Source organism: Myotis nattereri (genome assembly GCF_964212035.1).
Source record: "Myotis nattereri genome assembly, chromosome: 5".
NCBI lineage: Eukaryota > Metazoa > Chordata > Mammalia > Chiroptera > Vespertilionidae > Myotis > Myotis nattereri.
In genome coordinates, this window is record NC_138080.1 from 25,530,612 (window position 1) to 25,544,873 (window position 14,262).

Genomic DNA, 14,262 nt, shown 5'->3' on the forward strand with positions numbered 1-14,262 from the left:
GTTTGAGACAAGAAAGTACGAGTTAGGCAACCTCCAATTTTATTGCACCCCAGTTCTTTGGGGTGGCACAGTGACTAGTCCTTTGGAATCTTCCCAGTGTGTGACATGTAGTTGCAAAAAAATTTATCCCAGAGGGAGGTCTGGCCTTCGCCCTTGGCTCCAGGGAGACCATCTCTCAACCCCCCTGGAGTGTCCTGCCTGATGGGCACATTGGGCCCAGATAGTCTGAGAATGTGATTTAGGGCAGGGGGGCACTGGTCATATGGTATCGGCTCGACCTACTGAGGGCTGGAGATGTCTGCCACATGGGCAGTCAGTCGTGTCAGTGTGACTAAATTCCAATAAAAACCCCAGACACAGGATTCCCAGCTGGCAATGCCGTGCCTGTTGTTTCATGATGTTGCCAGTGCTGTCTGGGACTCCGTGGGGCGAGGAAGCTCAAGGCACGGAGCTCTCCCGGATGCTGCTCCATGTACCTCTTCCTTTAGCTGGTTTTAATCTGTATGCGTTTGCTGTAATTAATAAACTATAATCACGAGTATAACACCTTTCAGAGAGCTCTGAGATTTTTCTAGAGAATCCTCAAGCCTGAGGGTGGTCTTGGGGACCCCTGAACTCTGCAGAGGTGTCAGAAGTGAGGGTGGTCTATGGATTGTCACTTAACCCCTCAACAGGGTGAACCACGCTGTTGTTTTCCCCATGGTTTCAAATTCAGTTTTTTAAGAAATATTATCATCAGAAATATTATCCATTAAGTAGGTAAACTTTGTACCCAAATGTCTTTGAAAGTATCTGCCAAATGAGGTAACTTTTCAACCAAGAAAACCGCCTGTTTTCCTGAGTTTATGTGCACACTTGATCTCTTCCCGTATGACCACCAGCAAACCAGCAAGTGGACGGCTGTGCTCCAAATTTGAACCAAATGCTTCCCAAGGCCAGGGCATGGTAGCCTCCTTTAATGGTCACATTTGCAGTCCCCCTTGTAACTCCTTTATAGTTCTTTCTTGTCTAATGGAGAACTCCAAGTTCTGTGACACTATGCATACCAGTGGGATGTGAGATTAAATGTAAACCACCATACCCTCTGATAAGGTGTCCTGCCACATGGGTCTGACATCAGCTGGGAGCATCAAACTGGATCTCAGAATCCCTACCAGGATCTCAGCATTCTGCAACAGAACACTCTTTACAAGGGGTCACTGAACCCTAAAAGCTAGTTTTCATTTATTGGCTGATTTCTCATCCAACCTTACACAGGGTGGGAGAACAACTATTTGTTGTGGAAATGCGCCATTTTTTGGCGCATGATATATAGCTAAATATGAGACTGAGAAAGGTTTTTCAGTGAGTTGTAGGATGACTAAGAAAGTACACTGATATTTGACATGTTTTGGTTTGAAAATATCTAACGCCCCATTAACAAATTCAGGCTGCCATTTCCAAGTGTTTCTTTCTTTCTTTTTTTTTTTTTTAAATATATTTTATTGATTTTTTACAGAGAGGAAGGGAGAGAGTTAGAGAGTCAGAAACATCGATGAGAGAGAAACATCGATCAGCTGCCTCCTGCACATCTCCCACTGGGGATGTGCCCGCAACCCAGGTACATGCCCTTGACCGGAATCGAACCTGGGACCCTTCAGTCCGCAGGCCGACGCTCTATCTACTGAACCAAACCGGTTTCGGCTTTCTTTCTTTCTTTTTTAAAATATATTTTTATTGATCTCAGAGAGGAAGGGAGAGGGAGAGAGATAGAAACATCAATGATGAAAGAATCACTGATTGGCTGTCTCCTCCACGCCCCACACTGGGGATCGAGCCCGCAACCTGGGCATGTGCCCTGACCAGGAAGTGAACCGTGACTTCCTGGTTCATAGGTCGACCCTCAACCACTAAACCACGCCAGCTGGGCTCCAAGTGTTTCTTTTTAAATTGAGGTATAACCTTATACAGGACACTGCACACATCTTAAGTATATACCTTTATGAACATTTTCACATATACACTCAGACTGACAAATACTCCCAATACCCCAGAAAGCTCCCTCATGGCCTTTCCCTGCCAATTCCCCACCTTGAGGTAACCGCTATTCAATGCCCATCATGGTGGATCAGCTTCTGAACTTCATGAAGCACACAGTAGGTACTCATTAGTTTCTGGCTTCTTTCACTCAACAGAACGTAAGATTCATTGAAGGAGCAGTGGTATTTCTGGTTTTGTGGCTGTTAGAATTCTGCTGTACAATTGGGCCATCGACACATTCTCCTGGAGGTGGACACTATTTGGGCTACTTCATTGGGGGCAGTTACTATCATAGCCGCTGTGGATGTGCTTGTACAAGTCTTTGGTGGACATGCACTCAGCTCTCCTGGGCTTATAATCAGGGTTGGAGTTGCTGGGTCAGAAAGTTCATCTTTATGTTGAACTTTATATCATCTTGAGTAGTGTGAGGTACAACTGCTTCATACACTCAAAGGAACTGTAGCCATTCTGTTCAGGCATCTCACACTCATTTGATGTTGTTGACGCAATGATCCCCATCACCTTTTCATATGCTGACTGCTCATGGGGACACCTTCTTCCAGAAGTCTGTTCATGCCTTTTGCCCAGTTTAAAATTGGGTTTCTTTCCCAAATCTGTGGCAGTTTTCACTATCGTGAGTGTTTTATTTTTTTAAAAAAATATGTTTTTATTGATATTTAGAGAGAGAGGAAGAGGGATAGAGATAGAAACATTAATGAGAGAAACATCATCCTCAGCTGCCTCCAGCACGCCCCCAACTGGGGATCGAGCCTGAAACCCCGGGCATGTGCTCTGACCAGCTATCAAACCAGCAACCTCTTGGTTCATGGGTCAATACTCAACCACTGAGCCATACCAGCTGGGCAGTGTGTCTTTTGATGAACAGTTGTTCTTACTGTTAGTGAAGTCTTTTATGGGTGGTGGCATCTGTGTTCTGTTGAGGAAGTCTGCCTACTTCAAGGCCACGAAGAGTTTCTCCCATGCCTTCTTCTAGAACTGTACCCTTCACATTTATATCTATTATCCATTTTAAACTAATATATGTATATAATGTGAGGCAGCGTCAAGGTTCTTCTCCGCACGGATATCCAAAAGACCAGCATGACTTTCCATAAAGTCCATCCTTGCCCCACTGACCTTCAAGGGTCTTCTTCATTTTGGTAATTTTAAGTTTCCCACACAAGAACATCATTAAGGAAAAAACATGGGCTCTACTGTTTTTTTTTAGAGAGAATCTTTTTAATCCTCACCCTAGGGTATGCCCTTTGTCATTGATTGGCTGCCTCCTGCATGCACCCTAACTGGGGATTGAGCCCGCAACCTAGGCAGGTGCCCTGACCAGAAGTCCAATCTACAACCTTTTGGTGCACAGGATGATGTTCCAATCAACTGAATCACTGGGCAGGGTGGAGTCTACTGTTTTCATTGGGTTTTTACACATTCCATATTTCACCTTTTACATTTTTCTTTGTGGAGTTTCTCTCAAAGGTCAAGTTAGCAAATTAGCATCAATATTTTCTTCTCAATATTGACACTAATTACATTTTTAGGTTGAGCAGATGAACTCAAATATGCCTTTTAGTTCATCATTTGTTCCTCTTTGATAAGATTCTTTTTTTTAAAAAAGTTTTTATTGATTTTTAAAGAGGAGGAAGAGGAAAATAGAGAAACATTGATATGAGAGAGAAACATCAATCGGCTGCCTCCTGTAGGCACCCCAACTGGGGACCGAACCTGCAACCTGGTATGTGCCCTGATCGGGAATCCAACCGGCGACCTTTCTGTGCATGGGGCGACACTCGAATGAGCCACACCAGCCAGGGCTATGATAAGGTATTTTTTGTTGTTAATCCTCACTTGGTATTTTTTCATTGGTGTTTTTTTTGGGGGGGGGGGGGGGAAGAGGGAGAGAAAGAGAAACCGAAGTGAGAGAGACACATCAATTGGTTGCTTCCCACATGCACCCCAACTGGGGCTGGTAATCAAACCTGCAGCCCAGATATGTGCCCTTGACCAGGAATGGAACCCAGGACTGTTCCATGCTAATGCTCTAACCACTGAGAAAACCGGCCAGAGAGTAAGATTCTTTTTAAAGGTCAATTCGTATTTTTTATTTGGATACCAGTCATCACCACCCCCAAAATGTCATGCTTGGTAAGAATCTCTCTAAATGATGTGCTAATGGCTCACACCTTGACATTTTCCACTGCTACAGATTAAAATTCTCCCTTACTTTGCTTCACAACTACCTGCAAAGTATTACTATAAAATCGAGCTGTACAACCCTGGTTATGGAGAGAGTCATTTGGGCTGGTATGTACCAGGAAGTGGAATAAGACACTGGAAAGCGGGAGCACAAACAGAGTTCTGGGCAAGCTGCAGGCCGTGTACCCCTGGCCACCTTCTGCAGCTCCGCATGCCCACCCTGCACTGGCAGAATGTGCACATTCTCCTTGGAGGGCTGCAGTAGAACCATTATTTTCTTATTATTATTTAAATGGTACTTGTGCTCCACAAACAGATCCACTGAAGCTGAAAACACATACTCTCTTGTATTTGGTGCCTGTGAGGGCAGAGCTCTCAGTGCCTAGAGCAGTCAGCCAACACATGGCGGATCTCCAATGACCCAGCATGAAAACCGGGCTTGTCATGCAAGTATGGGGACAGGGCAGTGAGGATGGGGGTAGTCTACAGAAGGAACAGAAACCATTTCTGCTCCAGCAACTCTGGCTTCCACCATAGTCATGAGTGCCGGCCATGAGATTGGCACCCATCACAGCACCGAACTCCTCTCCTTCCACCTCGCCTCATCACTAACCTCAATCTCACCAGCCACACCTCATCTTCCTGGGGCCTCTCCACCTGCTGTTGCCTCTGCTGGAGACTCACCCCCAGACCTCCTTTCATCAGGGCTTCTTGGCCTCCCCACCATGCTTACTTCCCTCTCCCCCTGCTGACACCACCTGTCTGCTTCCTTGTTTTACCAATGACTGTGGAATGGTCTCACAGGCACATGGGAGGCCAGGAAAGGCACCTGAGGACCTGCAGAATCCACCCACCTACCCCATTCCTCAGCTTACCTGTCCTTATACTTGATGACAGCATCCACGATCTTTTTCATCTTTTTGGTGAGGTTGGGCGGGTTGGGGGAGAGCTTCTCAGCAGGTGGCCGCCCGCGCTTTTTTTGCTTCTTGCTCTCCTCGTCCTTGTCGCGGCTACGGGTGCTGGTGGTCGGGGTGGAGGAGCCGGCGTCGCTGTCCCGCTTGCGTTTTCGCGATGATTTCTTCTGCCGAACCTCCTCTTCGATCTCCTCCAGCGTGCCCTCCTCGATGGCCTTCAGGGTCAATAGTGGTAAAATAGGACAGCCAGCACCGAGGTTGACAAGCAGAGGCCGCGGCGCAAACCCGTGGGTTCTGGCTGGGGCAGGACACACACCAGGGCTCTCAAAGGCTCCAAAAGGCCAAGAAAGGCCAGAGCACACCCCGCCCACGCCTGTCCTTCACAAATAGAGGGTTGTACTTTAAAAATAAAGAGTCGTATCTTCACTCCCGTGTAATGGACTCCTGTATCCCTCCACCCAGAGGTGACACTGTTAACATTTCTCTGGACCCGCTGCATCTTTTTTTAAAATTTGGGGTGAAACAGGTTTTTAGTGCGCAGCTCAGTGGCATTAGGTACATTCACATTGTGTGCAGCCACCACCACCATCCAGCTCCAAGATCTCCTTGCCCTTCCCACGTACATGTGCACAACAGAGATAGCATGGAACTGTATCCACATACCATACCATGACTCATGTTTTTGCTTACTATATCCTGGATGCATTTCCTGTCGCTTTTCTGCAACATAATTTTTAATGCCTGTTAAGTATTTTATTGCAAAAAGGGCCGTAATTGTTCATGGGCATTTGGGTTATTTCCACTATCTGGGGGAAGTGTGACTACTCCACATAATGGCATGACTGACATCTGTCTTTTCTGTACAGACTACAGAAGTGAAGCTGCTGAACTGAAGGACATCAACGAGTACAATGGTAATTTTAAAATGATCCCGATTTATACATTCTGAATAAATAATTTGCATGTTTAAAACAAAGGGAAAGGAAGCTAGGTTTCCAGGGAAGCTTGGAATCATAAAAGGAGGGGGGCTGGACTCAAAGGGATGTGCTGGTCATTTGTCTCTCATTTATCAGCTGTGACTATGAAATGGGCAGGGGGCCTAGCACAGAGGACACAGCACTGAACAGAATCAGATGGACACTAGTCAGACAGACTTCCCAAAACGTGGGTCAAGTGCCAGGAAGAAGGGTGAGTGGTGCTCTGACTGTGGAGCAGACCTGTCCCGCTTGGAGGTTCAGGAGCTTCCTACAAGAGGTGGCACAGAAGCTGAGAACTGAAGGGTGGGGGGAGGAAAAGACAGCCAGGCCACAGGACAGTACGGAGGGCTTGTGGCGGGCAGGAGGGACCGAAAGGTCAGCACAGGGGAGGGCATGCACTGCAGGCCCAGTGGGGTAGGTGAAATACTGTCCCCGCCCTGGCTGGAGCATCGGCCCAAGCACCAGAGACACAAGTTCAATTTCGGTCAAGGACACATATCTGGGTTACAGGTCTAATCCCGGCCCTGGTTGGGGCGATGTGGGAGGCAACCAATCAATGTGTTTCTTTCACAATGATGCTTCTCTCTTTCTGCCCCTCTCCCTCCCTCTCTCTCAAAATCAATGGAAAAATACCTTTGGGTGAAGATTAAAAAACAAAAAATACTGTCCCCCAAAATTCATATCCAAATGGAACCTCGGAATGTTATTTTATTTGAAAATAAAATCTTTGCAGATGTTATTACTTAAGAATCAAGCAAGATGAGTTCATCCTGTGTTAGGGTGGGCCCAAAATCCAATGAGGGTGACCTTATGAGAGACAGAAAGGCCACACAGAGGCACAGGGTGGAAGCCATGTAAAGATGGAGGCAGAGAGTGGAATGATGGGGCCACAAGCCAAGGAATGCCAGGGCGACCACAAGCTGGAAGAGGCATAGAAGGCTTCTCCCCTAGAGCCTTCGGAAGAAAACAGGGTCCTGCTGACACCTGGGTTTTAGAACCCTAGCCCTCCGGGACTGTGAAAGAATAAATTGCTGTTGTCTTAAGCCACCAAGTATGTGGTAATTGTTATGGCAGCCCTAGGAATATCTAATATCTGGGTTTCTGGTCCCTGGGCCTGCAAGGCAACAGCCAGGAACATTCTGAAGGATTTGGGCACATAGGGGATGAGTGCCTATCAAAAAAGTAGTGCCCATTACACATCCACTAAGAGAGGAGAGTGCCTGTTTTGGGCAAACATATTTATTATTAATGTAAATTTTATTGAGTATGACATATAAAAAGCTATGTCAATGGGGAAAGAACAGTCTTTTCAACAAATGGTACTAGAACCACTGGATATCCATAGGTAATAGAATGAAGTTGGACCCTAAATTATTGCTATATACAAAATGAACTTAGAGGATCATGGGCATAAATGTAAAAGCTGAAACTCTAAAACTTGAAAAAAAAAATAGGGGTAAATCTTTGTGACCTTGCATCTGGTGAGAGATTCCCAGACAAGATCCCAAAGGATAAGCAGTAAGAGAAAAATAAACTGGACTTCATCAAAACTAAAAACTTTTGTGCTCCAAAGGAAACCATGAAGAAGATAAACCACAGATCAGGAGAAAATATTTGCAAATCACACATCTGATAAGAGACTTATAAAAAAGATATACAAATGGCTAATAAGCACATGAAGATGTTCAATGCCATTAGCCACTAGAAAAATGGAACTCAAAACCACAAAGAGACACCACTTTACACCACTGGAATGATTAAAATAAAAAAGAGATAATAACAAGTATTAACAAGGATGCAGAGAAATTCCCTCATATCCTGCTGGTGTGAATGTAAAATGGTGCAGCTGCTTTGGAAAACAGGCAGTCCCTCAAAAGGTTAAACATAGAATTACCATTTGAGACCCAGCAATTCCACTTCTAGTATATACTTGAGAGAAATCAAAACACTTCCTCACAAAACGTGTACACAAATGTTCATGGCAGCATTATTCACTATAGCCAAAAAGTGGGAACAACCCAAGTGTCCATCAACTGATGAAAGGATAAAAATGTGGTATATCCGTACAATGAAACATAATTCAGCCTTGATAAGAAAGAATATGTGCTACATCATGGATAAACCATGAAAATATTTTTGCCTCGTGAGAGAAGCCAGACATCAAAGGATCACATGTTACATGATGCTATTTCTATGTAATGTCCAGAATAGGGTGACTGTCAAGGGCAAGGGGGAATAAAGGGAAGGAAGACAGCTAAAGAGGAAAGGGCTTCTTTTTTGGGATGATGAGGATGTTCTAAAATTGGTTTGTGATGACAATTTCAAGACTGATAATATAGTAAAAACCATTGACTTGTACATCTTAAATGGGTAAATTTTTCAGTATATAAATTACACCTTCAAAAAATGTATATAAAACATTAGTAGCATATGGCAAAAGGCACTCACTGTCTCAAAAATGTGGGGGTGGTAATGCTCCATGGAAGCTGATACAGATCTGTAACTGGGCCTAAGTTCCCTCATCAGGAGTTTTCTTCTTGGCCCTGGAGTCCTGGGCCAGAAAACAGGACCCTACACCCACCCCTCAAAGGTTTGCCTGGTTCCCTGGTTTCAACGGCCCCTCATGCATATCTCAGTGGGTGAGTTTCCAAGTCTGGGGTTATCTGGGCTCATAGGCAGGGACCGGGTCCTAGTTAACCCAAGGGAACCCTAAGGTGTACAATCAGAGGCAGCACCTCTCATTCTGGGATGTGGTACTCAGCAGGGTGCAGCAAAAGCCATCACCAACCTTCTGGGAAGAGTTGCTTCAGGGACATTTTTATGAAACAACTTCCAGGTTGGATTTTTTAATCATTACCTCTGCACTCAGAGCCCCCAAACATGGGGAGGGGTCTGATTTATCACTATAATCCCAGTGTCCATGCAGTGGACACTGGGCTGGGGCCCTGACTCAGCATTCTGCAACTACAGCTACAGGGCCGGGTGCTACCTGCTGAAAACGAGTGTTGACATCACCTCTATTAGTAACTGCGGTTGCAGTCTCATCAGCAGCTCGCTTCCTCCTCCTTCCTCCCCAGCCTGGCTAGGAGTCCAGGTCCTAAGGTGACGTACTTTTGGGGTGATATGTCCAAAGCGGGGCTACCTCACCCCATCAGCATTTCTGAGCAGCTGGCAGAGCAACTGCATGTTCACTAATCTCTGGCTGTGTTTCCTATGGACCGGCACTCAGGAGACCTGCACCATGCTGAGATCGGCAATGTTTTACTCTGACCTCATGAAGAGGTGAACCCTCACACGGAAGAGGCCAGTTACATACCGCAATGAGTTTTGAACTGCTTGGGGATGGCACTGGTGCTCTTTCCTGTCTCTGGTCGGGAGGAATTGAGCAAACCTGACCCTATGTTAGAAGTGTTGCTGTCGTGAATGAAAGCCAAGAACGGCTGAAAGGAACATGCTCAGGTTTTGGACAAAGGCCGAGCTATCGTGGTGTGAGCCTCTCCTCCCCCAGCCCTGCTCCTCGCCGGCCATCTCTGGCATATACCTTGAGCCACTGCTTCTCCGTCAGTGAGTCACTGTAGTCCACCTCCTTGCGGTGGCGGGAACCACGGCCAAACATCTTCTCCTCTTCTTCCTCGCAGGTCAGCCGCTCCACCTCCGCATCGTCCTTGATGATCCACGAGGGGAGCTCATCCTCCTCCATCAGGCGTGGCTTCCGCTTGGGGTTGCGGGCTTCCTCACGCCTGCGGTCCAGATCCATGCGCTGGGGAGCAAGGAGAGGGTGTGGTCAAGGAGAGGCATCAGCACAGGGAGAGCCAGGAGAACATTCAAGGGATGTTGATAAGGGGCTGCTTCTTTGCCTCGGAGACCAATGCCCCAACAGTAGTTAAACAGCAGCTCTGGGTATTGCTAAGGCCAAGGTGGCCTCGCTCCTACGTCAGGCCCTGGCTAGGGGCTCTGCTTTAGGGACAGAGAAAACTGGAAAGGACTGACGAATTGCATAAGGGAGCCAAAATGGGGTGACAGCTTCAAAGTATAGTCTTGCCAGGAGGCACAAAGCCTGCTGGGGCCAAGAGCCCAAACTAATACCATACTTCTCATCCAGAAGCATGAGGTATTGGTGGCCAAGGTGTTCACCAGACCCTTGGCTTTAGACAGTATTAATACCCCCTTAAAGCAAACTTCAAGGGAGCCTCAACAAATTCAAGAACACAGGTACTTGGGGACTGAGGGTCACAAATGAGAAGGATGGCTAGGTGTGTGTCCACTACCCCTCTGACACTCTTAGGACATGGAAGAAAGATGGGTCAATTAAGAGGCATTGTGGGGCCACCCCTAGCTCCATTATCACCCAGGGACTCCAACATCACTGAGAGTTTTTGCTCTGTTTGAAGTCATCAGGGCAGGGCATGTGAACCCCTCCAGGCTCCCAGTTTCAAATGGGTGGAAACTGAGCTCCCTAAAGGTGTGTGAGGCAGAAATGCCGCCTCAACTGCCGCCTGTGGAGCTTACCATGAATAGATCAAACTCCTCTTCGTGCCGGGCAATCATCTGATTCACAGTTTCATCGTCGGGCACTTCATCTTCTTCCTACAAGATTTCCCATGATTAGTTCAAGGGTGGAGAGGCCAGGATGGGCGGTGGCCGGGCTCGGAGGCGAGCGGCGGCATCCATGGGAAATGAGCTGGTGGTCCCAGTCCGGCTGCAGTGGATGGCGACCCACACAGCAGCGAGAGGCACACACACACACGCACACGCACGCTCCGTGGGATCAGGGCCCTTGCTGGCCATCTCAGCCGAGAAGCCGAGGATTGAATGGGCATGGAGACTGAACTACCCCTCTCACCTTTAGAGGTGGCTCCTCCAAGTCGGGGTTGACGCCCGCTGGCGGAGGGGCAGTGTGGGCGAAGCTGGCACTGCCGCTGCCCGTGCTGCAGTGTCTGCTCTGTGGATAAATAGAGGACTTCAGTCTCCAGGGCTGTCAATCCAGCGTCTTTCACCAGCAGTTTAGGAAAAAAAAAAAAACCACTTCAAAGAAAAAGCAAGTACTCATCCTCTTTCCTTTCAGCCCACACTCCCTTTACTCCAAAGGGATGCAAAAAAAGAAAAAAGAAAAAAAAAGAGTGCAAAAAAGGTAAAAAAACAAAAATGAAAGCCACTCATGCATTCACCACTCACGCTGGGGAGGGGTTTGGGGCTGGTGCTGCCCTCACCTCATCCTGCTCCTCATGCTCCAGGATGGCCTGCAGGAAGGCACGCCTCTCATGGCTGGAGGACTTCTGGTCAAACATGCCGGCCTGGATCACCTTCTGATCGACGTTGAGCTTGTACTTGGCCGCAGCCAGAATCTTCTCCTCCACACTATTGACTGTGCAGAGGCGGAGCACCCGCACCTCATTTTGCTGCCCAATGCGGTGGGCTCGGTCCTGCGCTTGCAGGTCCTGAGGAAGAAACACTGGTCAGTCCCGAGCAAGCACTTTAGAGTTTTAAGGGGAGGTCGACCTTGCAAAGCCATTGGGAGAGGTGGGACCTTTTGATTATTTTGTGCCTGCCTCTTGCCTGGCCATTCTGCTAGTCCCAACCAGCAGCCGCCTGGCCTGGAGTTCAGGTACAGGATCGGGAGCCTGTGCCAGGAAGATTTCATCCTGAGTTCCTGCAGAAGTGTCACTTTCTTAGTGAAACTTGAGAAATACTCAAGAAGATAGCACAGTTTGGGAGGACAACCCTTGGGTGGTTATATCCCAAGCAGCTCCTATCACAAATGCATGGGTCCTTCTGCCCACCCCAGGGGGCCCTATGCTCAGCGTGACTGTATCACGGTACCATTAACAGGATGGGGGCAAAGCTGGGTAGCATGTTGGCGGTGCCTACTTTGGTTGTGGACCCTAGTACTTCCTTACTGTGCAACTTCCTTACAGAGAGGCCCGAGCTCAACCTCTCTGAACCTCAGGTCTCACTCTGTTCACACAAGCCACTCTCCTGGCTATTGTGTACATGAGAGGAGCGAATGGGCATCGAGTGCTCAGTCCAGTGCCTGGTGTGAAACAAGCTCTAATAAAGTGATAGCCATGACTGCCAATCCAATTTCGATCATCACCCCTAGCACAGAACCAGGAGGGATCCCACGAAATATTGTGCCGGGGGCTGGGGCTGTTTGGGGCTGAGCTCAAAATTAGTACCTAATGGGAGACACAGAGGTCACACCTGCTTGGAGACAGGAGTGTCCTCTCTCCACTGCTGGGCGCCCTGGCTTGGCCAGCATGCTTCCTGGCAGGGCCAGCACTCGATGGCAGCTCCCAATCCCTGCAGTGAGCTTAGTGGCCTCTGATACTGCCCAGTGTGACAGAGGGAGGACAGGGCTCCACAGGAGCTTCTGCCGGCTGCCTGCTTGCTGACAGTAGAGGCACACCCCAACCACCTCTGGGGAAACTGGCCAGTTGTCAAAGTCCAGGCAGGAACTACTCCCCAAGCTGACAGTAGAAAGGGATGCTAGCAAACACCCAGGGTATTCGTCCATCAGATGGGCTATCATTTACACACTGATAATGGGTGCCACCAGGCTGCGGTGAGAGTATACTCACATCCCATCAGTGGGAAAGAAACCTGGAAGCCTTCTGGAGGCCACTTGGGCAGAAGCAACTATATCATGAAGGGGACACACCCATGAACCAAGCAATCCCACCTCTCAAGGTTGACCTGGCTGGTGCTCTGAGACAGCAATAATAGGGCTCGCTGAGGGGGCTAGTGGTCATGCCAAACACCAGAACCCAGATGTCTGATAACTGGACTTTGAGTTAAAAGTCCGAGAGCCACTGTAAGCTGGGACGGCCAGCAGCTGATTAATGCTCACACAGAGATGAAACACCCCAGCAGCTAAAGGGAAGGGACATGTCCTGGAAAATGCTATATTTTTGTGAAAAACAGAACACACAGATTAGATGCTGGCATACACTCAGAGAAGAGCAGGATGGGTAGGGAAGGGGAAAAATTGACTCCACATTAACTTGGAGTTACTGATATTTACCATTTTTAAAGTTAAGAAAAAGTTAAATATTTTAAAACTATTGTATCTCTAAAATCACATCCTTGCACCTACTGGCACGTGTCCCCATGGAGTGTATACAGGTGAGAAACAGAGCAGCAGAACACAAAGTGCATAAAAGATGACCCAGGTTTTGTTTACAAAAGAAAACAGCCTAGGACTTCCATCATAAAACAGCGACGATTACTGCCAGCTGACAGGAGTGGGGCCTTTTCCATTTTCTGTCCACATGTGTGTTAATACCAGAATTTTTTTTAAACTGATTTCAGAGAAGGGACAGGGACAGAGAAATAGGAACATCAATGATGAGAGAGAATCACTGATTGGCTGCCCCCTGCACGCCGCAACCCAGGCATGTCCCCTTGACCGGAATCGAACCTGGGACCCTTCAATCCGCAGACTGACACTCTATCCACTGAGCCAGACCAGCTAGGGCCAGGCTTCTTTTTATATATGTAACAATGCAATAAATTTTTGTCATATCAGAACAAAAAGCTATTTTTGGTTTGAGAAACAGAGGGGAATGAATATAATCTGGGCTTCTCTCCAAAAGCCTCAAGCACTGTAGGTGCTGCTCCCGGGGCCTGGGAGATTTCAAGGCGGCTAGTAGCTCAGCAGGGTCTCCCTGAGCCTCAAGCTTCTCCACCCAGGGCACCAGGGGCTTTTACCTGGTGGGGGTTCCAGTCACTGTCAAAAATGATCACAGTGTCAGCCGACTGGAGGTTCAGGCCGAGCCCCCCGGCCCGGGTGCTGAGCAGGAAGATGAAATACTCGGAGCCGGGCTCGTTGAAGGTTTTCAGCAGCATGCCCCGATCTTCCGCTTTTGTGGTTCCTGCCAGGTACAAGGCCAACAGGGTTAGTGGGGTGACTGAGGGGGAGATAGGCAGTAGCAAAGAGAAACACAGAGGAACATGTGCTTTGGAGAACAGAGACTGCACCTCCATGTGACACCACTAAAAGCCACTCTCCCCATCCCAGAAGGAAAGAATGAGCCCCATGAAGATGGCTGCGCCTCCTCCGTATAAAACAGGGATGCTGCAAGAACTAGACCAGGTGGGGGCTGAAGCCCAGGCAACAAGGGCTCCCCAGCAACTGACCAGAGGCCAAG

The 14,262-nt window shown here is 48.0% G+C and overlaps 1 protein-coding gene across 1 annotated transcript in view; it reads right to left on the reverse strand.

The window, feature by feature from the left end:
- SMARCA4 (SWI/SNF related BAF chromatin remodeling complex subunit ATPase 4) overlaps nucleotides 1-14,262 on the reverse strand; it is a 98,408-nt gene that overhangs the window by 17,685 nt on the left and 66,461 nt on the right. Inside the window, exons 26-31 of the mRNA XM_081092083.1 lie at nucleotides 13,823-13,986; nucleotides 11,326-11,553; nucleotides 10,959-11,057; nucleotides 10,625-10,702; nucleotides 9,657-9,875; nucleotides 5,100-5,353 (exon numbers count right to left, since the gene is read on the reverse strand). Of these exons, the coding sequence (XP_080948209.1) occupies nucleotides 5,100-5,353; nucleotides 9,657-9,875; nucleotides 10,625-10,702; nucleotides 10,959-11,057; nucleotides 11,326-11,553; nucleotides 13,823-13,986 (1,042 nt within the window). The remainder of the gene's footprint in view (nucleotides 1-5,099; nucleotides 5,354-9,656; nucleotides 9,876-10,624; nucleotides 10,703-10,958; nucleotides 11,058-11,325; nucleotides 11,554-13,822; nucleotides 13,987-14,262) is intronic.